Below are 27280 nucleotides of genomic sequence, written 5' to 3' on the forward strand. Positions count from 1 at the left end.
TTTTGTTCCACTGCAGGAAGATGGCTGACTCTGAGAGACAGAGTAAAACAGATAGGCATGAAATCATGAAAATAATATCTGAAAAGGCCAGCAAGATGACTCCAGAGGAAATGCAGTTTACTTATAAGGGGATTCAGTACCCGAGCCTTCTCTGCAGTGAGGCTGCATTCCAAGTTCTAGAGTGTTTTGAAGCCAGAGAAGATGATGTGCTGATTGTAACTTATCCCAAATGTGGTAAGTGTGGGAAACTTTATATGGTGTAACCATACCTCCCAACATTACCCTCTCCAGGAGGGACACATTGCTCTGTTTCTGAACTTCCCTCATAGGCCAGTATTCAATGCTCCCGATTCAGTTTTTTTCGGCGAATCGGGCTGTTTTCACTCCATGCGGTGAATCTTTTTCACTGAAAATCTGAGTCACCCTATTCAAGGTTCACTGTTCGCCGAAAGCAAACAGTGAATACCGGCCAGCTCTCCTTTTCATGCTTGCTGCAATTCGCTGGTGTATTTCAATGGGGTTTTCACTGGGATTTGCCGAGAGTGTATTCAATGCTAGGATGGAGAACTGCTTTCTCCCTGATTTTTGCCATGCTGCAGCCCTCCGGAACCCTGCGAATGTGCAGCGAATCCTCAACAAGATTCGCTGCACATGGAGAAAAAAAAATTCATTGAGTACTCCCCAAAATGTATGATTGCCATCACCTGTTTCACACAGGTCAATTGATAAGAAAGGTGCTTCAACACAGGTAATGGCAATCATTAATTAAGGGAGAAGTCCAGAAACAGAGCAATGTGTCCTTCCTGGAGAGGGTCATGTTGGGAGGTATGAGGAAATGCAGTTTACTTATAAGGGGATTCTGTACCCGAGCCTTCTCTGCAGTGAGGCTGCATGTTCACAAGAACCACTGATTTGTGGGACAGACTGTGGCCATTGCAGTGTGTTGCATAATGTGTAATGGTCATTGCGGTGTGTCGTGTAAGGTGTAATAAGCATTGGGGGGGGGCTGTATACATTTTGCTATGGGGCCCACAAAGTTCTAGTTATGTCCCTGGTCATAGGGCTTAATTCAAACCTCATAGGAAGGCTGCAACTTTTGTAAGTGGACAAATGCATGCTGCGCTGCAGGTGAGGCAAATGCAGGGTTGCTGACTTTTAATTGTGCGTCTCCAGGCGAAGCCAGGAGAGGAGAACAAATCCTGCAGGCCAGGGATGGGAACAAGGCTGACATCACCAAGGCCAAGGTCCACGAAAAAAGGGGGCAGGGCTGATGCTATTCGTGTTACAGTACTTTATAGTGTGTACACATGGTGCAAGTACCATGTGATGCGATCAGATTGCATCTTGATCGCATCGCACAGCATGCATGCGATCTGCATACAATTTTGACTATATAGTGCAGATCTGCACTATATAGTCTATGCAGGCAAGACTTTCTGCTTGTGATACGGGAGCATGCATCGGGATCGCAAGGGTTAAAACCCCAATGCGATATGCATGCGATCCTGATGAGATTTTGACTATATAGTCCAAATTTCATGCACATTGTACAAGTGTGTACACCTTAGTCCCACCCCATGCCCAAATAGCAGCAAATTCATTGGATTTGTTTCAGCAGCTCCGGGGGGTGCGGTGGGATGCGAGAGATTTGCCCACCTCCCTGGGGGGCTGGGAGGGGGACCCGATTTTTGGGAGCCTCCTGGCCATTTCGGGAGGGTAGGCAATGATGGGTGGGGTGTGTTCAAACTGAAATCTAAATTGCAGAGTAAGAATAAAGCAGACAGTATATACAGATGGAGCAGCTCTCAATGGAGCTGCTCCATGCTCCCCATTGTGTCTGAGCCCTCCACCGTCCGCCGCTGGTCCCCTGCACCTCCACCTTGCAACTCACCTGCAGCCAGGGCTGATATCAGAAATTGTGGGGCCCGGGACTGACAAAATCTCACCCCCCCCCCCATCCACTGTGTATTAAAATGATACCTCTGGCAGCGGCTTCTCAGGCTCGTCCTCCTGGCATGCTGGGCCCGCCGTTCCTGCTGCACTGCCTGTGTATGCAGGAGGATCAGGCCGCGCCTTGGGACTGTCTATGTGCGGCAGGCTGCAGAGGACCTGCGGCCCGCCACTGTGTACCGCTGTGTACTGGGGAAAGGTGTCTGCAGTGAATGGGGGTGTTGGTGGGCTGCTGCCTGGGTCCTACCCTCTGTCAGAGCGGCTGGGCACGGAATAGTTGTACCCATAGCACCCCCCTGTCGGCGGCCCTGCCTGCAGCCCCCACTAGATGCCCGTCTTGCTAACAGGGAAGCACGAGCGTGTGAGAAGCTCGCGTGTCCCTGTCAGATGGAGCTCCTGTCCACCATCGCGCTCAATCTGTAACCCAAATCTCAAGCCCCATACACACTAGCTGATCCACGACATCGATATCGGCGGTGGCAGGTTGCAGCATTCGCAAGTGCATACACACTTGCTGATGCCGGGGGATCAGATGAGGACCTCCAGGACAAGAGAGGTGGTCGTTTCATGCGTGAGAGCAGGAAAAACTAATGTTGACCTTTTGCCTATCAATCAAATGCTTATGTCAACCCTGTGGACCTCAGCCATGTTGACTTATTTCATATGTTAACCTCCGCCCTGCCGACATTTAGTGTTCTATCTAATGTATGTCGACTTTCATACAATCGACCCTATGACCCATACCCCTGTCAATATAACCCCGCTGGGCTCATCACTATTACCAATTTTTTTTTTTTTTTTATATTTCAAGTCTTTCTTTCTTTTTACAAATTACTAATACAACATATAAACATACAACATACCTGCACTTACAATGACATACAGTACGATTGTTACATGTGTAAAAAAGAGAATAAAAAAAGATAGTTAATAATACTCTTAATGCGCCTGCTACCTGCCGCCTTCGCCTAGATACATGATAGACCATCAACCGGTATAGCAAGTCATGTCCCAACCCATCTTCTCCTCACTCGTCATTGTGTGTACCAGACCTTAGGCTGGGATAATACTGACTTGAGCAGTTAGTTTTACTTATCGATGATACTTGTTGGCTGAGAAGGTTGATATTAGTTAGTATTAATCTTAAGTAGATACTGAGCTTGACCTATGTATTAGCGGGCAGGTCATCTATGGCAAGTCGGAATGAGTTTGTTACTGTATATTAGGGAGAGTTGGGACTACGCTGCATATATTCTATATAGGGCTATTGGAAATGTACATAATATCAGACTAAATTGTTCTGGCATACACTCCATAAATTATCAATAATATAAGTGAATTAATTTATGTGTTAATAAAAAAAAAAAAGAGAAAAAAATACAATAAGTTAAAAATAAGAGTGAAAAAGAAGTAATTTGAAAATATATATATATATATATATATATATATATATATATATATTTATTTACTTTACATTTAACATATATCCTAAATAAATTGATTAATACCACAGTCTAAACTAGTCCCATTTCAAAGGTTGGGAGGGTAACGGAGACTCTCAGAGGTGGAGTAACTGGGAAAATAATAGATTTTGTCTTATTAATTCTAAATCCAGAAAAATCACTGAAGTTGTCAATCAATTCAAGAACCACTGGGAGGGACTTAGTGTAATCCAGTAAATATATTAAAAGGTCATCAGCATATAGTGAGACCACGTCGTTACATACGCCTAGCAGAAAGCCTATAACTGCGGGGTGTTGCCTCAACAAGCAAGCCAGAGGTTCTATTGCCAGGGCAAACAGGACAGGGGAGAGAGGACACCCCTGTCTCGTCCCCCGGGCAAGAGCAAATGCTGGAGAAATCCATCCATTAACGGAGACCCTGGCCCTCCGGGCTAGTGAAATTTGGCCCCAACCCGAATGCTCTGAGCACCGCCCAGAGGTAGGGCCATTCAATAACATCGAAGGCTTTAACTGCGTCAAGTGAGACAACAATTGACCCGCTGCTGTCCTTACCGGCAGTCTGCAAGTGGGTATAGAGCTGTCGTATATTTACTGAAGTGTCTTTACCTGGCATAAAACCTGATTGGTTCTGATGAATCAGTGTGTGTATATGCCGCTTTAGCCTCTGGGCGAGTACAGGACTTTTGCCAATATCTTGGATTCAGAAGAGATCAAAGAGATTGGCCTGTACAAATCAAGATCGCAAGCGGGTTTCCCCGCTTTTAGTATCACAACAATTTTAGCCTGCGACATTGTTGCGGGAATGGTACCCTCTGCGAAACAGTTATCAAGTGTTACCAGAAGACGGGGAGCTAAGAAGGTTATATATTTCTTATAGATTTCGATAGGGATGCCATCTAATCCCGGAGCTTTCCCCACTGGGTGATTCCTGAATCGCATTGACAACCTTGACGATCCTTAGGGGGGATTCCAAATCTGTTCTAGCATCTTTATGTAGGACTGGGAGGTCGATGTTATCTAAGAATCCCTCAATCTCAAAAGAATTATGCTGCAACTGAGAGGAGTAGATTCTAGAGAAATATTGCCTGAATGCTTCCCCTATTTGTGGGGTGGAACTTTCTAATTCCCCCGCTTCATTTCTGATCGCGCAGATTGTTTTAGAAGACTGTTCTGCTCGCGCGAGGAAGGAGAGGTATTTACCTGACCTATCTGAATGCCGGTATTTTACCTGTGTTTTGTAAAGCATGATTTTAGCATTCTCTGCTTTCACTGCATCTAGCCAAGTACTCTGGGCCTTTTGCCAGGACTGATAGGTGCTATCTGTGTTATTGGTCAGATATTCTGCTTCCCTGGCTAAACATATTTCTTCCTTTTCCTGAATTATCCCTCTACTCTCCTTTTTCAATTCTGCTATGCCTTTTCGTAGGGTGCCTCTTAGGTAAGCCTTGAAGGCATCCCATAGTATAGATGCCGAGGCAGAGCCACGATTAAATTCCCAATACTCCTGCCATTGGTCTTCTAAATTCATCCTACTATTGATACCGTCCAACCAGTTTGGGTTAAAGCTCCAGAAACTGCACCCCCGGTCGTAGTCCAATGAAATTTCCATATATACCGGTGAGTGATCTGAGATACCTCTCGCGCCATATTCTATCCTGTGGACTTGGGGGCTGTGACTTCTGGAGACTAAAATATAATCAATCCTAGAAAAGGTGGAATAGGATGTAGAGAAGCAGGAAAATTGACGAGTGGAGGGATTATGTATCCGCCACGGGTCAGCCCATCCCACATTTTGCATGAAATCCGCCAATCCCCTGTTACTCCCTGTAGTTCCGCCGTTTCCACCCCTCCACCGGTCTAGTTGGGGATCCAGGATGTTATTTAGGTCTCCCATACATATGACCGGGGAGTTGGGGGAAAGGGCAGCAAATTCAAAAGCTTTTGTCAATATGTTATAGGAGAAAGGGGGTGGGATGTATGTATATATATAGACAATATAATAAACGGGGAATCATAAATTTGGCAGTCTAGGAATATATAGCACCCCCCTGGGTCGACCCAGTCTCTATTACAAATGAACGGCAGGTTTTTTTTAATCAGCAGTGAAACTCCCCTTGCGGAGGAAGTGAAAGAGGCATGACAGCAGTATCCAACCCATGGCCTCTTTAGTGCCATTTGTTTCCCTCCCATCAAATGAGTTTCTGTTAGAGAGATTATATCTGGCCCCATTTTCCTTAAATAGTTCATAACCAAGGAGCGCTTTACTTTGCAATTCAACCCTCTAACATTCCAGGTCAATACTTTAATCTTCATACCATGGTTATGGGACCCTGCCATGCCTCCTTCCTTGATAAATTGGGGTGGGGCGACAGGTCAACAGGCGCAGTATAACACACAATATCAACACATACTGTACACAATCCCAAATCCCCAAATTTCCCTCCCTGTATACCTCCCAATGTTAGGCATACCTATTCCTCTCTCCCCCCCCTTCCCCCCAAAAAAACAAAACAAACAAAAAAGGAACCAAGGAGAGCTCTCGATACTTCCTGCCTCCAATTGGGGGCTGAAAAAAAAAAACAAGAAAAGGACCACCAATATGCGGAAGGGAGCTCCCTGGCATCTTAGTTATTCATTCTTAGGAGCCTTGACTTCTGCCAGTTGACGATGCCCGGGGATACTAGTGTCGAGTCATTTCATAGCCTCCTGCGGAGTTGAAAAAAATAGTCTCATTGTTATGAATCACCCTAAGCTTGGAGGGGAACAACATTGAATATTTAATGTCTTTCTCCCGGAGTCGCTTTTTCACGTCCACGAACTTCGCTCTATCTTTCTGCACCTCTAATGCGAAGTCCGGAAAGACTGAGACCTGGGTGCCATTATACATCAGTGGGCCCTTAAGGCGAATCAAGCGCAGGAGTGTATCTCTGTCCTGGAAGTTCAAAAACTTCGCAATTAACGTCCGAGGAGGGGATCCCGGAGGAAGCGGTCTAAGGGGCACTCTATGCGCACGCTCTATTGCGAGTTGCTTTGAGAACATCTCCTGACTGAAAGTTGAACATATCCATTCCAATATAAATTTTGGGGCATCAGCTCCCTCTTCTTTTTCGGGGATACCCACAAATCGCAGATTATTTCTACGGGTACGACCTTCGATATCCAGCAGTTTTGACTTCATTTCTGCTACTTGTTGGGTCAGTCTGTCAACTTTGCGGGCACAGTTAATACTGTTGTCCTCGATAACTGAGATACGTTCTTCGGCTGCACTGATCCTTTCGGATTCAGTATTGGATCCCGGCGTTCAGAATCCCGACGGCCGAAATGCCGACAAGGGGGGGACGTGGATCGCCCCCCCTTGCGGGCTCGCTGCGCTCGCCACGCAGCGGGCCACACTAATTTATTCTCCCTCCAGGGGTGTCGTGGACACCCCAGGAGGGAGAATGTGTCGGCATTTCGGCGGTCGGGATTCCGGCGTCGGGATTCTGAACGCCGGGATCCTGACCGCCGGTATTTTAACTGCATCCCGATCCTTTCTGTTTTTTTTTAGATCGAGCTTAATAGATGATATGTCTGTTTGTAAGTCCTTAATTTGATCCGAGAGACGTTGTTCTGAGGTGTTTATTGCTCCCAATATTTGCTCAAGCGTGTTATCAGATGCCGGTGACGCAGGCTTGCTTTTAGAAGGGGTAGTTTGCGAGGTCGTAGTCGGGGTCTGCAACCCATTACCCATTGCTCCCCCGAAGTTAGTTATTAATCCTTCAAGGATAGGCCAGCGCCGATGGAGTTTACTGGGCCCTTTTCTTAAGCCTAGGTTTCCCTAATGGCAGCTAGCTTAGTAGCAGGATTAAAGTCTTTATGTAAATATCGCCTTGGTTATTCCAGTTATATGAGGGGAAGGCTCAGGATACAACAAAAAAAAAAAAAATCAAACTGTGATATGCAGGGCCATACCCTTTTTTGTTATATCAGGGTAGGGAAGGGAGGGGACCCTCTCACTGTCCCCAACTTCACTCAGCTCCACCAATATTTTGATGTATCAGGGTAGGCTCTACCTTATAGCAGTCCAGTAGTAAAGTGTCCCCTAGACCAGCTTAGCTACCATATAAACATCAAGGGCGCAAGGGCTTTAGGCAATTTCAGGTATATTATACCGTTCAGGGGTCTTTCAGTTGTACCTGTTTAATAATGCACTCGGTCTGGCTTCTCTGGCTTTTTCCGGCTTCTCTCGGACTGCTGCACGGTGAAGTCCAATTTGTGCTGTTTGCCCTGGGAGTAGGGACCCGCCCGGACCGCCAGTAATCTGTAATGGAGCCTATCACTCCTTATTGCTCTGGATCGGGACCGGCGTGTAACTTCTGCAGCCGTCCTCTTCACAGCAGGTCACCGCCGGCGTCCCAGCAGCTGTTTACCAGCAGCCGCGTCTACGGCTCCGAGTCGGGACCGGTGTATTACTTCTACCGCCGTCTCCTTCACAACGGGTCTCTGCTTACGAGTTCCCGCGACCACGTCTACGGCGTGGAGGCCGGCTGCGTCACAATCATGCGCCCAGTATTGCCAGCGGTGTCCGGGCTCACAGGACCAAGCCGCGATCGTCGGCAAAGAGCTCTCTGTTACGGAGTGCACTTCCAGTCCCGGCGTATTGGGCTTTCGTCGGCAAAGGTCAGGCTTTTTACTACGGATATATGGAAGTCCAGGGAGCTCACCTCACAACACCCTCACTCACGCACCGCCGTGGTCCCGCCCCCTTTTCCTTCATCACTATTACCAAATATGCTGCATTTGTGTTCAGCCTTGCGTCGGCAGTTCTGCAGATTATACTGCACTGTCCATTGGTTTATGTGTTACAAAGGGGTATTTGTCAAAGAATGAAGATAGCGAAAGCACTAACCAATCAGCTTCTAATTCTTATTTTACATGCTGCTTTATAAACGGTCAGAAGCTGATTGGTCAGTGTTTTATCTCTCTCTGTGCTTTGTTACATGATGCTCCTATTATTTATTTTAGTCTAACTGCATAATAAATAGTATGCTTTGTTTATCTGCATCTATTTGGTTTTGTTTTCTTATGTTAAACCCCACTTATTTTCCACTATAGGTTTGCAATCACTAGGTCGACACATGAAATAGGTTGACCTGTATAAGTTGACACGTTTCTTAGGTTGACACAAGCATTAGGTTGACATGGAAATGGTCCACATGAGTTTTTCATGTGTGTGTGTGTTTTTTTTTTTTTTTTTTTTTTTTTTTTAAGGTGTTTTATAGTACTTTACTATCCAAGTGGGCATAGAGGGAGAATATAATTGTGTGCCCGAAGCATGGCAAGCAAAGCGGTACACTTATACAGTGTCCATGTCGACTTAAGTCGAATAGACACCCAAAAAATGTAAACCTCATGTCGACATTCTGGACAAGAAAAAACATGAAAACCCCATGTCGACATTTGACTGTCGACATAATGCTTGTGTCGACCTAATGACCCCGTCGGCCTAATCCATGTTGACTTTTTCATGTGTCGACCTTCAGTGGTTGTCCTAATGCATGCCGACCTTCCTGTGGTCAACCTAATGATCCACACCCAGGGAATTTCTCGCGGGCAGCCTGAAAAAGTATTGGAGCCACTGGAAGGGCAGCATGGCCTATATTCAGTGATCACCACAGTGCCTGCCCCAACTGCCCCCCCACATGCTGGACACTATGACCCACATCACGTCCCCTAATGACACCTGGTGTGGCTGGCCATGAAAAGGTGTGTCCTTGTGAGGGGGTGTGGCTTTGTGGAGGGGATATGACCTTGAGGCCCAAACCCTCATTTTTTTTTTTGTGGCCCAGGAGATGCTTGCAATGGCGGCTCCTCCATAGGGACAGGAGCCTGTATTTTGGTGTCACCCCAGAACATGTGACACCCAGATGCGGATGGCATCACCTTTCCAAGTGATGCCATCAGTATGTATTATGCCCAATTCAGCCCACAACCCTGACGCTCCATCCATAAACTTTGTTAATGTGAGAATGACCCATTATAGCCCAATTATCCTCTTTTAGTAGTCACAATTGGAAAAATACTTAAAATACATCCAAGCCAGCATCAGGCCCCACATATTTATTTTGTCCAAGAGCTAGCCCTAAAATCTTCACCTGTAAAGTTTACCAAAGCAAGTGATAAAACTGGTACCCATTGCTGTTCCAAATGTTTGGAGATTATAATTTGGGGGTCAAAAAAATGTGTGCAAGAATAAACAATAAAGGAATAAAATGAATGACTGGAACCAGAGCACTGCTGATCTCTTATTCATGCCCTAGCTGCATGAAGATACAGGATGCAGTCTTTATGATTTGCTCATTGAGTACACTTAAATTATCCCTTTAAGTGCCAAGTGATTTTGTCATAATATGTGTAAAAATTGCCAAGCAAATATATTTAGTCTTAATAATGACCTGTAATGTTTACCTTTATATAGAAAATATACATCTTTTTTTACACATTATTATTATTATTATTATTTTTTATATAACAAATGTGAGCGATGCGGATATTTTGCACATCTCTCACAGATGTCACTCAAAGGGTTAAAACCAGACAACAATGCAAGTTGTCAATTTTGGTTTAACTGAACAAAAAGCATTATTGCTCTGAATACTCTAGTCCCATGTAATAAAAAGAAAAACAACACCACTTAAAGGAAACCAATCTTTCAAAATGTAGTTTAAAGCGGTGTTACACACCGAGAGATTTTGACCAGATAGTCAAAATCTCCTAGAAAGGTAGGGAGGGCGGAGCACAAGCTCCAGGCGCCGAGACATCAAAGGGCGCCGGAGCCGTGCACCTACTTAACCACTGAGGTTAGCCAAAATCTCCCAGTTTTTCTACTGCTTAGTCAATATTGTTTAGCATAGAGTTCTTGGCACAGATTGACTGTGCAGGCATGGCAATTTTGACTAGAGGACTGGTAGCCAACACCAGTCCTCGAGAGCTAACGGTTCACATTTTCTAGATCATGGGGCACAGGTGCACTCATTACTGACTGACACATTATAAATGATCCACAGGTGGAGCTGATTACTTTACTTATGATTCTGTTAGGAGACCTGGTAGCTCTCGAGGACTGGAGTTGGCTATCCCTGTCATAGACTTATTATGGCTAGTTGGCTATCCCTGTCATTACTTAGATAAAATCGTGTAGTCCAAAATCTCCTGTGTATCTAGCCAAAATTTCTTGTGCAGCTAGTCAAAATTGCTTAGTCAAAATTGTCCGTTGGCCAATATCTCATTGTGTGTATGGGGCTTTACTTTTACTCCGTATGAGTTGTTCATCTACATAATCACTCAATTGCTTGTATTGTAGGAACAACCTGGGCAGCAAAGATACTTTATGAAATGCTGCTTGCAGTTCATAATAAGGACCCCACACTTGACCATGGTATGCTTGAATTTAGTTTTGGAAAAGCAGATAGATATGAGGTTTGTATAAAAGTTAAAAATGTTAAATTTAACTATATCAGCTACACTAAACCGTTTTCTCTGCTCTTAAAATAGTTTCAATGTTGATACAGTCATGTACAATGTTCTCTCTCCCTCTCTCCGTCTCTCCGTATCGTGTTTGGCCATTCAGCCACACTCATTGCTAACAAGTGCATACAATTAAACATACAGCCAGACACTCCCCATAGTCAAACATCAGCAGTGAATGAATTTTACTGAAGAACTCAGTAACTGTAAACATGCCACCGATCATTTGCAGAATTTGAATGCGATATTTACACTGAAAGTGCGAGTTTTTAGTCGCGCCGGAACTCGCATCCAGATGTTTTCCCATTGAAAAGTATACAATTTGCATATTTAATGAGATGGGAAAATGGATCTAAAAATCGCCAAACATTTAGACCAGGTTCTGATATGCAAATTGTCCAGAACCCTGCACAGATCATTGAGATCTGTGCATGGTCCTGTGGGTTCAAAAATGTGTTTAAAAGTGTTGTGTGTTTTTTTTATTAATTTATTTTTTTAAACTGCGTGGGGTCCCCCCTCCTGAGCATAACCTGCCCTGGGCTCATTGAGCCGGACCTGGTTCCAAAAATACGGGGGACAAAAAGCATAGGGGTCCCCCGTATTTCTGAAACCAGCACCGGACTCTCGGACCGGTCCGGGTTCCAAAAATATGGGGGGGGGGGGGGTGAATCTAATGGTCCCCCCTATTGTGAAACCAGGTCCCCCCCCCTATTGTGAAACCAGCACCGGGCTCCGACATCCCATGGTGTCAAGCCACAGCCGGGGGACTCTTTTTACATAAGGTCTGGTCAGCCTTGGATGGGGTACCTGGAGGAGTGGGGACCCCCCAATAAAGGGGTCCCCCCCCCCAGGCTTCACCCGTCCAGGGCTAAAGCCTGGGGCTGTCACTGGCGTCCATGGCCAGTGGACGCCGGCCTGAAAGGGTTAAAATTCACATACCTAACATTGCTTTTATGCAGGAGAACTACAAGTGCCAGCAGACCTCCCCCGCATGCTGGGACTTGGAAAACCACAAGTCCCAGCATGTGGGGCATTAATGGGCCCGCAGAGACTTGTAGTCCACCTTTAAAAAGAATGTTAAAATAAAACACACACACAACTTTATTTCACACACCTCACTTTTACACCAACATACTTACCAATCCAGGATCCAGCGCCGGTCTGACTCCTGCATAGCCAGCTCACCCCGCACTGACAGCGGGGTGAGCCGGCATTCTCCTACGCAGCTAACAGCCTCTGTAGCGATGTTCCAGCTCTACAGAGACTGATAGCGTGATTGGCCGATGCGTCTCCATGGAGATGCATGTGTCCACCGGCTGTTGGAGCCCGCTGCTGGTTTCAGACATACGGGAGACCCCTATGCTTTTTGTCCCCGGAATTTTCTGAACCAGGTCCGGCTCAATGAGCCAGGGGCTGGTTATGTTCATTCAGCTTAGTGCCACTGGGGGAGCATCACATGGTTTCCCTGCTCCACCCCCCCCCCCCCCCCCCCAGCGGCACTACGCTAATTGCGTATATTGATGGCTGCAAGTGCAGGGGGACTGAACGCTGCCGCCGGGGACATCGGTCTATCGCGGGGATATCGTGATGGACGCAGTGGAGGATGGTAAGTATAAAGCACTACACACACAGTATAAAGCACAACACACACACAACCAACACACATTTCACCCACTAACCACATCATATCCCCACTATCCACGTCATACCCCCAGTATCCACATGGGCGTGGAATTAATTTTATAAAGTGTGGCGAGCCACCGATAATACACAAGTACCAAAAATTGTTACATAGTTCTGAAAAAGTATGTCGGTACCTAAGTGCCAATATGTATAGCTAATGAATATCTTCTTGACTTCTAGGAAGAGGAAGAAACCCATGAATTTTATTGTGGAGGGATACAGGCAGGGCCGGATTTATGTAACCGGCCCTCCATAGGCACGCTCCTCCTCCAAGTGTTGGAGGAGATGTCACTGCTGCCATAGTGCTGCTGGGATATGGAGCAGCTGCCCTCTGCGTTTTGTGTACCCCCGCGACCCCTCCTCTCGCTTATTCACACACACACACACACCCCCCTTCTCCTGCATTTTGTGGACCCCCATTACCCCCCCTCCTGCGGTTCGCGGACCCCCGCGAGAAGGGGGGGTTCCGTGCCGCCCATAGGTACGTGCCTAGTGGGAAATCCGGCCATGGATACAGGTTAGTGTGAGGAGTTGGTATTAAACTGTGTAGGGTCCAGAAAATGGCCCGAGGGAGAGAGGCAGAAAAATACTTAGAGCAGTGGCATTGAGGATGGATTGGAGTAGAGATGTGGGAGTTGAGATTGCCAGAAATAGGACATTTGCAGCAGCCCTGTTAAAAATAGCCAGCAAGTGAATGTGGGTCTGAGGGGTAGCTGTATGAAGCAGTGATAAGGGAGAAGTGGCCCATGGCAACCAATCAGCTATAATTTTAAATTATGGAAATTATAGTAGTTACTTCAGTGCTGATTGGTTGCCATGGGCCACTTCTTCTCTGGCTCACTTCTCCGCCCTTATCACGGATTCATAAATCTGTATGTGGGGTTTGGCGGAGACAGTATTCAAGGAAAATTGAAGGGAATGTTACAAACAGGCAGTGAAAAGGAGATGAAGGCACTGTACACCTTTACTGCTGCTCTCTTATCTTTTTGAACTGCTTAATATACTTGGCCCAAATACTGTTGCATGGTTTTATACAGGTTCACTGAGCATTTGTTCTTCTCTGCATTGGTCCCAAGTCTTTTTTTTTTCTTTTTTCTCTTCCCTCAAATGCATCCTAATAACCCAGTATGTACTATGTTGGTTGAAGATATTTACAGTAATTATTTTTTTTTCTCTCAAGCACCTGAAGCAACAACCATCCCCGCGAGTCTTAGCATCACACCTGACCTATGATAATATCCCTAAATCCTTCCTTGAAAAGACCAAGGTATAGTAACTGTTTATCTATAATACAACTAATTCATATTAAATTGTAAATGTAATAGGTGATAACGGCAAACGCATCTTCTTAGGATGGCCCTCTTAATCTTTACTGACATAGATAATTATATGTACTAGCTAATATGCTTGGTGGTACATTTTACTCCTTTTTACTCAATTGAGTCAAATGTAGAAAAACCCCTGCTTAGTGGGTGGCTGCAATCAACTGTCACAGTTTCCAGATCACCCACCATGGCACAAGTTCTAGGTCAGTCTGCAGCTACACAGGGAGAGTTCACTAAGCAACCAATTTCAATGCCAATATAATTCTGCAAATCTACGGACCAAGAGCCTTCATTTTGTATATGATGTGTGCTGCTCAGACTATGGCATTATAGAGATACAGTATGTCAATCATAAAAGATTTGTCATTCTGCTATTAATGCACAGATATTAGAAAAGGTCATATACTAACATTTTACATTTCTATTATAGTTGTCTGAAAGACTCCAAAAAACATTAGTATTATAATAAAGCTAATTCTTACATACTCTTACCATTCTTATAGTGCACACGATTTAGGGGTAGATCGTAAGGGAGCTGTTGTGGTAGCATTAAGGGGGACGATGGCTGTGGAAAGACCTGGATGGTCACAGTGACAGCACAGGTACCAAAACAGGAGGGGGATATACAGGTGGGTGGACTTTATGGGTAGACACTCAAGCAGCAAGGACGTCAAGGCTGCAAGAATTGCCATCCATAGTAATTGTACATATTAACTATGCCACTTGTGATATACAGTAGGTACAGGCACTGGACTGCAGAAACAAATAAGATAAAATATTATAACTACTTAAGTCCTAAAACCCAAGCAAGGTCAATGTCTGCCGTGTTCGATAAAGGTGAGGACTGTAGATAAACACGTTCCCGCAACTGCAATGAACTGCAATCTCTTGCTGCAGGTAACTAATATGCCATACAGTATGTGAACTCATCTAGTGGTCTAATCTCCTCACACAATGAAACCTACTGTACTGAATGGCTGTTCTTTTGTTACAGATCTTGGCGATTCTTCGGAACCCGAAGGACACAGCGGTGTCTTATTACCATTTCACTAACTACCTTAACGTGCTTCCTAAGTACAGCACTTGGGACTTGTTTTTCCAAGATTTTATAAGTGGAAACAGTAAGTTATTCGTATGGATATTGGGCCTAAAGGGATGATTTTGACTGGCCTTTTTCACCTATGGCCAAATACAGTGTGCGGCACAGTCTATTTTGCTGACAAATAGCGGGGCCGTGAATCGCTATCGTCCACAGAGGAAACACTGTGATTTTGGCTAACTAGCTAGGCAATTTTGATTATAGTCAACATTATATGCCAAATTGCAGTGTGTACACTGCTTAAATCAGACCTGGTCGCAGGACAAATTTGTTCTCAAAATTGGCAAAATCATGCTGCACTGCAGGTGGGGCAAATGTGTCATATGCGGAGAGTTACATTTGAGTGGATGAGTTATTTTCTGTGCAGGGTAAATTCTGGCTTCTTTATTATTTCACTGCAATTTAGATTCAGTTTGAACCATACTTGCCTACATTAAGTGTTGCCACTCTGGGAGAAGCACAGAGAGGAGACCATATAAGAGACACACGTCGGGGGGAGTGGGAATGAGGCTGACATCACCAAACCCGAATGTCACAATTCCCGTCATTTAGGCCTCACCCCCCTCTCCGCGGACCCGTAAATTCTGGGGGGGGGGGGGGGGGGTCTGCGGAGAGGAGCGAGAACAATTGGTTTGAACAATCCCCATGCAAATCTACTTCACCCTGTACATACATTTGCCCCATTTGCCCCACCTGCAGTGCAGCATGGTTTTACCTATTTTGATAACAAATGTGTCCTGCGATGAAGTCTATTAGGCCTATTGTATCATTAGGTGTAGAAAGACCAGCGACACTCTGCTAATGTTACCATTTTAATGGGTAGTGCTTGTTTACTTGTGTTGTAACCTAAACATAGAATTGGAAATACACTGCACTAATTCTATCACTCCAGGTGACAAACCCATTAAACCAGATAGTTGGGAGCAGTGTTCCCTCTAAGCTGCGCGCACACAACTCGACGAGCGTGCGCACAGACATTACAACAGAGCGCACAGAGCAGCAGTGCTCCCTTTTTGCAGTTGTGGACTCAATTAATGTGTGTTTCACCCATTAACTACATTGTGTGCTGTGTTTGAATGTTTAACCCCTTCCCGACATTTGACGTACATTTACGTCATGGTCGGGATGTACTTCCCGACACATGGCATAAATGTACGTCATGCCTTTGAAGTGCCACCGCATCTATAGACGCGGTGACAGAGGGACGATGTCTGCTGTCCCTGACAGCAGACATCCTCCCTCATTGCCCAGGGGGGGCAGCGATGCCCCCCGTCATGGGCGATCGCTGCGATTGGCTGTTCAAACGTGAACAGCCAAAAGCAGCGTTAAACTGTGTGATGTGTAAAATTTAGACTCTGCTGCCCCCTAGTGTCCAAAAAAATTAAAGGAGGTTGAAATAATGATGTAATAATAAAGTTTAGATATGGTTTATGTTAGTTATTAACTATTTTGAGTGGTATGATTATTTGTCTCACAAGCAGAAAATTTTACATTTTGCAAATAGCAAAATGTTCAATTTTTTTACGACATTTTGGTATTTTTCACAAAAAAACAAAAAACTGTATCGACCAAAATTTACCACTAATTTAAAGTACAATGTGTCACGGGAAAACAATCTCAAAATCACTGGGATAAGTAAAAGCAAAAAAAAGTTATCCCCACTTAAGTGATACATGTCAGATTTGAAAAAAAGGTCTCTGTCAGGAAGGCAAAAACAGGCTGCGTCGGGAAGGGGTTAAATGTTTAATATAATTTTGAAGTAAAGTAAACACAAATGCTGAACGTCATTTTCCAGTTATATATAAGTGACGCACAAAAATTTAAATTTCCTTCAAAAGTTGCACAGCCAAAATCTTTTGAACAACCCATGTCTAACTTGCCATGGTTGACCTAAGGCTTTACATCCCACCCTATGTGTATATAATTAAAATAAAATTCAGACTTTTTATTCTGAATGAGTAAAATAAACAGCAAAAGATAATGTAGCCTCATAGGAAAACTAGAATTGCTTATTTGTATTCAGCATCTAATCATATACTTAGAATACACATCAAACCATTGGGATTAAATTGTTGTTGACCAGTGTAATCTAATATTAAAGCACATTTTCATGTTTCCTCTATTAGTCATTTATGGGTCATATTTTGATCATTTGCTTAACTTGGAGAAACATATAGACGATGAGAATATACTTGTACTTACATATGAAGATCTGAAAACGGTGAGTGTCTTCTATACTGTGCAGTATGTATTTTCTACAACTCTACTAAGCAGAATAATTGATTCAGTTATTAAAGCACAAGTATTATTAATTTAGATTTGCTGTTGCAATCACTGAGCAGTTTACATACTGTACCTGTGTCCTTGTTCCTGTATTGCCACCAATACATATAGGCATTCTGGTGAGAATCTAAATATAGATTATAAAAATAAAAGAAAAAACAGGGGGAATATACTAAGAAGGATGATTACGGACGATCCTGGGTATGATGGGATTGACTGTAATTGGCTAAAAATACAAATGGACAACACAGCAAAGTTACAAAGTTGCCATATTATCTGAATTTGTATTTTCTGATGGTGAAGCCTTTTGTATGTGGCTGCCGAGTTTCTTGGCAGCCAAATATGGACCCCTGCCCTGCTATAACCAGCCCCAGGCTCATTGAGCTGGTCGCGGTTGCAACAATACAAGGGAAAAAGTGAAGGTCCCCCGGCCAAAGCATGATCACCCTGGCCAGTCAGCCTGGGGGAGTGAGGACCTCTCCAATAGAGGATTCCGCACCTCCAGGGGAGCCCCAGCCTGGGCTGAAGCTCAGAGCTTTCCCCACCACCCGTGGGCTGTGGATGGCGGGCTGATGGAGTTAAATGTGTAAAAATTTGAAGAAATTATTGTGTTGTGTGTGTTGTGTTGTGGAACAACAAGTCCCAGCAAGCCTACCCCGCATGCCGGGCCCTCGAGAACCGCAAGTTCTAACATGCGGGGTATTAGTGTGGGGTGTGGTATAGGGTTCAGACAGTCATTAGCCTGACGTCAGGATCCCGGCTGCCCGGACTCAGACAGCATGGTGAGCACAACAAAGCCCCTTGCGGGCACGGTGGCTCGCTTTGCGAGCCACCTATTCTATTCTCCCTCTATGGGGGTTGTGGACCCCCACGAGGGAAAATAGCGGGTGGCTGTCAGCGTTTTGACAGTCTGGATCCCGACTGTCGGGACCGCATCCGGCACCCATTAGTGGGTCCGCTGGTTCTTGTCGTTCCACAACAGAACCAATACCTAAACAAAACACACACACTCCCCGTAATAAAGTATAACACATACTACATAAACACTTACATACTTACCTTTAGGGTCTGCCTTGGCCTGTCCTCTTCTCCAATAGAATCCATAGGGTACCTGTCAAAAAAAAGTATAAGCTGGTGCTGGTTATAGAACTGCAAGGGGCCCCAGTTATATCCCCCCCCCCCCTCCCTGTATTTCTGCAACAGGGTCTGACTCAATGATGCCAGGGCTGGTTACACTCGGGCAGGGGGATCCCATGCATTTCCCTTTTAATTATCTATTTCTTTTTCTACTTTTTTTTTTTTTTTTTTTTTTTTTTACACAGAGAAGCCTGGACGGATCTGACTGATCTGTGCAGGAATCAGCCAAATATGCCTGGAAAATGAGGAGTATTTTTCAATCGTATTTTCTGTCAATTACCGGCTCTTAATTCAGCAGTACAAATGATAGTAAATGAGCACACCACCATAGAAATCATGGCCATATACGGCGTGTTTTATCGGAACCCAGAATTCGGCTGAGCTTGCCGTATATAAATACAGCAAATCAGCCTAATTCAGCTATTGGTAAATTAGAAGATGCTAATTCACCATCCAAATGGGTACGAATACGTGTATTCCTACCCATTCAATAAGTAACTTTCACCCTAACTACTCAACTCTATGAGGTGAAGTACCACCACTGACCACTCAATGGGCCAAATAACTCCTTTGTGTTCTAAAAGATGTTATAACAGAAAGTGTAGGCAATTTTTGCAGGGACACTGATCTGTTTCAAACTTGCTGGATATGGAGGGAGGGAGCTGTGAAGACAGAGCTTGGAGATAGGAGCAGATAGGGACTTGGGGTCGGATGGAGAGTTTGGGCTAAAAACGGTCACAGCTCAAAGTGAAAGTACATTGCAGAAGGCGTCATTTTGACGGGCTTTTAAGTAGTTGAAAAAAGTTCCAGCTTTTATTGGTCTCGGTAGCCTGGGAAATAAATGTTAATAAGGACATCAAAAATATTGTAAAACAGGTAAGTATTGTGCAATTGTTTCTTGACTTGGCCGTTCGTTTGTTCGTTCTTTCGTTCTTTCATTATTGAAGTTACTTTTTCTCTTTTAAGGACTTCCCAGCAGAAATAAGGAAAATAGCCGACTTCTATGGACTATCTATGACAGATGAGCAAGTCCAGCACGTTCAAAATAAAACTACTTTTCAATCTATGAAAGAGAATTCCCATAAAAAAGAAAGTTCTTTCTTCCGAAAAGGTTAGTAAAATCTGAGAAGTTTTCTTAGGAAGAAATAATTATACCTTTTGAGATATATATCTATATCTCTCATGAATATACTTAAGCATAGCATATTTAATTCAAGAGAAACCATTACCGTATGTACTCGAGTATAAGCTGACTTTTTCAGCACATTATTTATGCTGAAAAAGTACCCCCTCGGCTTATACTCGGATGTATACGGTAAATGGTCCTTCACTCAGAGCCGGTGGCAAGGCCTGGTGAGCTGGGGCCTGGCGGAGGCTGATGATGTTGCAGTCTCTGTGCTGCTGTCGTGCTGGCCAGAAACTAGCACGGATGCAGAAATGGAGGATGCGCCAAGTGCCGCTGGCCAGGAGAGTAAGGAACAGCCAGTGTAGGGAAGCGAGGGCTGCTGCACTGGGGCTCACAGCTGCCATGGTAGGTGCAGAATACATGCAGCGCATCCCTACCACATGCAGCAGTCACTCAGCCCCAATTACCTGGGACCCTCTCATCTCTTCCTGATATGGGGGCGATTCTGTAACACAGAAATGCGGTAAAAACCCCGTTATCGGGGTTTTTAACGCATTTCTGTATGCTGTATTAGCCCACCGCAGTGTTAGGGCTGCAGAGGGAATCGCCAGCAAAAGCTGGCGATTCCTTGCAGAAGCCTATGGGCTTCTTACCGCAGGGCTGTGTGAGGGATCCGTCATGGATCCCTCCCCGCGTGCCCTGCGGCCGGCGCCGGGGTCTGCGCATGCGCAGATGGACTCCCGGGTCACAGACCCGGAAGTCCAGTGCCGGCACCGTATCGCAAGGGACAGCTCTTATCGCAAGAGCTGTCCCTTGCGTTAATAACGGCATATGTTACAGCATATGCCGTTATTAAAATTGCGGTAGCCGGCGAAGGGGAGCGCGGATGTTACAACATCCCGCCCTTAGTGACTCCCTCTATATGGACTGTAATTACACATTACAGCTTCCCTTCCTGTCTCATGCTGTACTTGGCTGCTCATCCTGTAAGATTCCTGCCAGCTGGGGAACTAAAATTACGGGAGACCCAGCTGCAATTATGGGATGAAGGGAGAGGGGGACTTGCCCCTAGACCCTGTACAGTGTGTCTCAGTGTGTCCCCAGACCCTTTGCATTTCCCACCCTAGGCTTATACTCGGGTCAATAAGTCTTCCCAGTTTTTTTTTTAGGTGTCTCTGCTTATATTCAGGTCAATTTATACTCGAGTATATACGGTATATAAAATGTACATTGGAACAGTATGGAAAATGAAAGCCTGGGTAGCTGCATATCAGATGCTGTAATCATGAGCAACCTATTAAAGTTTAGCGGTCTTTTTCTAGTAGCGTTTAGAAAATTGTCAAACATCTGATTTGTTGTTATTAACACGCTTTAACAGTTTACTTCTCTTGCAGTGTTTCAGAATTGTCCCCCCAAAATATTCTTGGAGGGCAACACAGTATTTTCCTTGAATTAAAGTTGGGGACTGTATGCTTCAGAAGACTGCACCTAGCATATAAAGCTGGTGCAAGTTTGAATGGCACTAGAACATATTGGACATCCTAGTCTTTGCACATTCAGGCTCAAGGATATTCAACAAACAGGGGCTTATTCTAGCAATAATAACATAAAGTCACAAATGTGACTTCAGCAAAAAATGCTCACACATGCAATTCAAAATTATCCCCAGGGTGTATCTAATTAATTTAGAGCAGTGATCAGGGAACTCTGTCCTCATTACCCCACACAGTGCATGTTTTGCTGGTAACCCAGCAGGTACACAGGTGTATTTATTACTCAGACACATTTTATGAGGTCCGCAGGTGGAGTTAATTATTTTGCTTGTGATTCTGTGAGGAGACCTGCAAAACATGCACTGCGTGGGGTAATGAGGACCGAGTTCTCTGACCACTGACTTCGAGCATGGTGGCGTGTTTATGTATTTTCGTTTTCTATACCTCCTAATTGCATCCACTAACTTCTCCACTTGTCTGAAATTTCTTAACTGAAAACGCATTTTCAATTGTACCAGAAGATTTTCTGTGGCATTTATCTGTATTGTTGTTTTCTGCATTGTGTGGGTATTGTCATTCCTCTGATAAAAGGACATCTTTTGACACAGGGTAACAAATTGTATTAAAAAAAGTGATTTGTGCATTTATAACCAGTCAAAGTAGCAAACAAGTGTAATACATTTGTCTATGTGATCACGAGATAGACATAGATTTGTCATCAAATGTTCGATTTAATTATAGATAATGCATGCGCCATTTTGACTGCAGTTCTGTGGAAGAGACTAAGAGCCAGATGTATCAAGCTTCAAAAAGTGATAAAATGTAGAGTCTAAACAGCCAATCAGCTCCTAAATGCCATGTTACAGTTACAGGCTGGTTTGAAAAATGGCAGTTCGGAGCTGATTGTTTATAACTCTCCACATTAAAGCTTTTTGAAGCTCGATACTTAGGGGGATATTCAATCTTCAGGTCACGGCAGGCGAGCTTGCTCGCCTGCCGTGACCCAGTCCCGTTCTCGGTCAGCTCGACCGAGAACACGCAGGCGGGATTCAATGTCCCGCCTGCAGCGGGGCGAGAAGGGGGCGTGGCCGCGAGTTGCGGCCGGGAAGTGACGAGCTGCAGCCGGCAGCTCGTCACTTCCCGGCTGTTCTCGGCAGAACGAGCCCGACAGCTAGAGATGTCGGGCTCGTTCTGGCAGGAAACCCTGTTCAATGCTGTCGGGGAAGACAGCATTGAATAGGGCCCGTCGAGCATCTCCCCCACGGGAGATGCTCGACGGAGATTGAATATCCCCCATTGTCTACAGCTTGCTATACTGTATATACCATAAACCAGGCTCTCAGATGTTAACCTACTTAAAGGTTTACCAGTCACTTTCTAGTATCATATACTATGAACACTTCTTATCTCTTATACGTACTCAATATGACCTAAAGGTGCCCACACACGCATCGTTCCCGGCGTGCGTTGTAGGCTTAACTAGCACACATAGCATCGTATGCCTTGTGCATACGATGTGCATGCTATGCTAGAAAAAGCTAGTACAAAAAGTATGTGCCGCACATACTTTTTGTACTGTACGATGAGGTGCTGTGGGAGCGCGCACCCCATCGTACACCATCGCACCGCTGGCATCGGTGCGAGTGTGGGCACCTTAACTTATATAGAGTGGCATTACACTGGCACTGCAGCCCAATTGGTGGCTTGGGAGAGTCGGCTCTGTGGGGGTGCATGATCTCTGCACATTCCAATAAGTCTGGCCATCCGTATGGAATCTGCTGAAAATTTCCCTCCAAAAAATGTCCATCGCTTTGTAGGAGACATATGCTAGAGGTTCTACTGTATGTTAGGAACCATTAGTGTGGTTCAGTTTTGTTTTGTGTTCTGTTTAGTTTGTTTGGCATTTGACTCTTTGGTGGTCAGTCTGTGCCATTGCAGCTCAAATCTTCTGGAGGATTGATAATGAGCTCATTATTCCTGCTGGCAGGTTGTCTGGAGATGTCACAGGTGTGCTAATCACCTGAGTCCTTCTTAAGGCATTCACCCCAGCAATGCAGAGCCGGTGATAGCTTCCTGGTTTGCAATTTCCTGGTCTGGATTGTCTTGTTCTGTCAAGTATCTTGTCCTGCTGCAGTCTGGGTCCAGTCATCCTGTGCCTTATGCAGGATTCTTCCTGGGACGTGCTGCTGCTACCTTTCCTGCGTGAGCCTGCTGACTCTCAAGCATCTGGGAACCACTACCTTCCATCTTATACAAGAAAAACAGGAAAGCAGCGCTGTATATTGCACCAATTAATAACAAGTGAATCAACTTAAAAAATTATAACATTTAATGTCACAAAGTATACATTTAATCCGGATATGTGGATAAAAGCAGCAATATAAAATAAGGTTAAGACCAAAAAATATGAGTGGCATTTTAGCACATCATATGACCTGCACTGGAACGGGTATGAGTCCTTGGTGGAAAAGTCCTTGGGTGAACCAATGCACCTGTGCAGAATTTATTCTTCAACCTTGCCCATTGGACCCTGCTGAATTCTCTGGACCTGAGTTCCAAAACCTGGGAGAACTTACCACAAATTGGGATACATTTCTACCGCAAACATCGTCGAGGTTGCTCCATGTGTGGGTACACTTTGCCCTAATTCAAAAGACACTCAAACCTCCAGCGGCTTCCAAAACCCATTGGTTCACCCAAGGACTTTTCCACAACCCCCCCCCCCCCCCCCACACCCACAAATGTCACACACTATCAATGTCCATCTTCCGCTGTAACCGCTTTTTAATTAAACAAAACAATACACACCCCCCTTCTAAATCATATGCTCTCTATTTAACACATTTCACTTATAACTCAAGTTGCAATACAGGCCATCTTTCATACAATGTTAACCATATTTCTCACAATACAAACGTTCCCAAATTTAAGGGGGCGCAGCCCCTTACGACCAGGGCCGGTGTAAGGCTCCTCAGCACCCTAGGCAAAACCTCAACCTACTGCCGCCCCCCCCCCCCCCATACTGCCACCAATAACCATTTTCCAACCCCTTAATGCTTACATGCCTAACATTCTGGGATGGCAGGGAGCCTCCCAAAATGCAGTGGTCCTCTTAGCCCCCCAGGTAGGTGGGCAAGACCCCTGGTTTCTCTGGAGGCCCCCAGCACCCTCCCCTGTGCCACCCACAACATAGTACAGGAAGAGAGGGCAGCAAAATAGGGAAGTATGCCTCAAGAGAAAGTATGGAGGTGAGGTCGTAGAGGTTCCACAGCCACCACCTGCATTAAGTACAACAAGGATCCTCACAGACATCCTTGATTTTTTGATAGGCAGACTTGGTGGCGCCCCCCCTAGATCCTGGCGCCCTAGGCAGCTGCCTAAAGCTCCCTAGTGGTAGAGCCGACCCTGCTAACGACGGTGGGATATATATATTAGCACTCACCAGGGCTTTGTCAATTTGCATTTGTCACTGCTGTTTTTATTCCATCAGCAGGGTACACATTAGTACAGGTTAGTCAGGTCGACGTTTCAGCCACAAAACGTGGCCTTAATCATGACCACACCAAAGACAGACAAACAGATCCCTATCAGTGGGCCACCCATTATACCCATTACTGGCAACACCCACAGAAATTCAGCAAATCAATGTACATTGATCAAGGCACATACACTTATAATTGGCGGACATTCAATACCAAATTTACATACTCACATGATCTACCGCTCATTGTAGCGTGTAGTCCCGCCATCAGGTCCAGCGTGCGGTGCACAGAGACAGGAAACCCGTCTCTATGCGCTTCAATGCCCGGAAGCGCGTCATGATGCGCTTCACTCACGGCCAGAACTTCCGCCGCTCTGGTCTGTGCATTCCACCCACAACCCATGTGGAACGCACAGCCATCTTGTAAACATCACTGCCGGGAAATACAGCAAAGTGCCGCCCATACAAGTTTAATCATGCCGATATCGCCGTTGCGCTCCACCCCACATCACTGTGGAATGCACGGCCATAACTAAATCACATATGCAAAAAATATATAAATGCAAACTGTGGGGGTTACCAGATGGGAACAAGTGGAGGACCCACTCAGCATTAAAAAAACACTAAACAGACAGATACACTAAACATATACACAAACTCAAAACAAAAAAGTTCCATAGCTAAATGTAATAGTCATGGGATGGGTACCACACCGGTAGCGGCGGCATAGGCCCCCATTCCATGCTCACATCATATTACAATAGCAACAAATAATCATAAATATATACAAATATGTTCAGGACCTCCGGTCTTATAGGCCAAATAAATACACTATAATTAGGTAAAAAAATGCACATTTACACAAACTAAATCACATAAATGGGCATATGTCACTGCTGCCATTCCGGGTATTTTACAAAAAGATATTAAGATGATTATATTCATTAAGGCCTTTGGGGGCCACGGACTCGAGAGTGTGAATCCAGCGAGATTCTTTCTTCAAAAGTTGCAAATTTCTGTCACCCCCTCTACATAGTGGGGGGGACCCAATCAATAATCATATACTTGAGCATAGTCACCTGGTGGCCGCTAGCCACAAAATGTGCCGCCACAGGTTTGTCAGTGGAACCTCTCTCGTAGGCCAAACGTGTGTGTGTGTGTGTATACATACATACATACATACATACATACATACATACATACACACATACACACACAAACTCCGGATATTTACACATGGAAATGCCCAAATGCACCCTGAAAATGCCCATATTTGTCTAAAACTTAGCATAGTAATAGTCCAGGATAGAGAGCATAGTACAAGTGGTGGTAGTAAAGCATAATACACATGTGGTAAATGAAGGAGGGAATAACACTCAAGGTTTAGAGCACAGGTCTTCAACCTGTGGCCCTCCAGATGTTGTGGAACTACATGTCCCAGCATCCCCTGAGGTTTTTTGGCATGCTCCTATAGGAAAAAATGTGGCAATGCATGTTGGAACATGTAGTTTCACAACATCTGGAGGGCCACAGGTTGAAGACCCGAGGATTCTGATGGTTAACATCCTGGTGAATAGGGTGCCGGCTGTTGGAATACAGACACCAGCATCCTGTCTTGCAGCCACAAGACCAGCACTATAATCCCGACATTGATAAAGATGGTGTCCCCTAAATCGCTACTGCTGGCATCCTGAATGTACAGTAAGTTAGCTTCAGGTCAGAGGGAACTTAGGGTTAGGCTGAGGGGGTTAGAGTTGGGCTGCAGAATAGGTTAGGTTTGAAGTGTGTGTGTGTGTGTGTGTGTGTGTGTGGGGGGATGGGGATGGGAGAGAGGATATACTTATCTGATCCCTTTCGGAATTCCCTCTATCGGGATGCCGGCGTTAGTATTCTGTCTGCAGGTCAACCATATGTATTCCAAGGGGTTGGGTGGTATGACTACTTGTTTGATGGACATGTGTTTTGTATTCTACAGTACATAAACACAGCAGCTACCAGGTCAGAACATGTCCGCATTTTTACTCCACGCTGAGTCTACAAAATCCAGAACTCTTGTTAAAAAAAAAAAATTGAGTTTCTCATATACAGCTTTTCAATCTTATTCATTGTAACTCTTTTTATGTATATCTATTATTAAGGAGAAATTGGGGACTGGAAGAGTCTTTTTACTGAAGAACAAAGTAAAGAAGTGGATGCTAAGTATGAAAAGACCCTCGCAGGGACAAAGCTGGGAGAGAAGATCAATTATAAAAAATATTGTACTTATTAGATACTTTGTCCCCTTCCCCCAAGTTATTTGTGTAAAATGAAATGGTCACACTGGAGCAGACTTGTTTTAAATATTTTTATTAGTTGATCATAAATAAAAAGGACAAATGATTAAACAAATTGTTGTGCCATAATGGGAAATATTAAGTGATTTCACAATCTAATTTACAGGTTGGTACAATTGTTCAGTACATCATTACTAGAGACAGGATTATATGCATTTGCATATTTGCATATGCATTTGCATAGTTTGCCCATTCTTACTGGTTATTGCATATTTTACCTAAAATCTAGTGATGGTGCATATTTTAGGCCCCGTCCCCTTTCCACCCGCGAGTCACAGCACTGCTTTGCCCTGCTGTTACTGGCCAGGTAGTGGTAGAGTGTGCAGGCTGGGGCAATATGTGCGCACTGTGGGGAACCTTAGATGTACGCTATGTCTGACACTGCTCAAGGCTGCCAATCC

At 44.8% G+C, this 27280-nt stretch overlaps 1 protein-coding gene across 1 annotated transcript; it reads left to right on the forward strand.

Annotated features, from left to right (window-relative positions):
* Window positions 1–27023, forward strand: LOC146063617 (sulfotransferase 6B1-like). Its single transcript, XM_083176173.1, has 7 exons — window positions 1–234; window positions 10756–10871; window positions 13783–13869; window positions 14922–15048; window positions 17153–17247; window positions 19413–19557; window positions 26685–27023. Exons 1-7 carry the CDS (start codon window positions 21–23, stop codon window positions 26813–26815), a joined length of 915 nt encoding a protein of 304 aa, XP_083032299.1. The 5' UTR covers window positions 1–20; the 3' UTR covers window positions 26816–27023.
* Window positions 27024–27280: the final 257 nt, after the last annotated feature.

The sequence above is a fragment of the Crinia signifera genome, chromosome 3 (assembly GCF_055691185.1).
Source record: "Crinia signifera chromosome 3, ASM5569118v1, whole genome shotgun sequence".
Classification (NCBI taxonomy): Eukaryota; Metazoa; Chordata; class Amphibia; order Anura; family Myobatrachidae; genus Crinia; species Crinia signifera.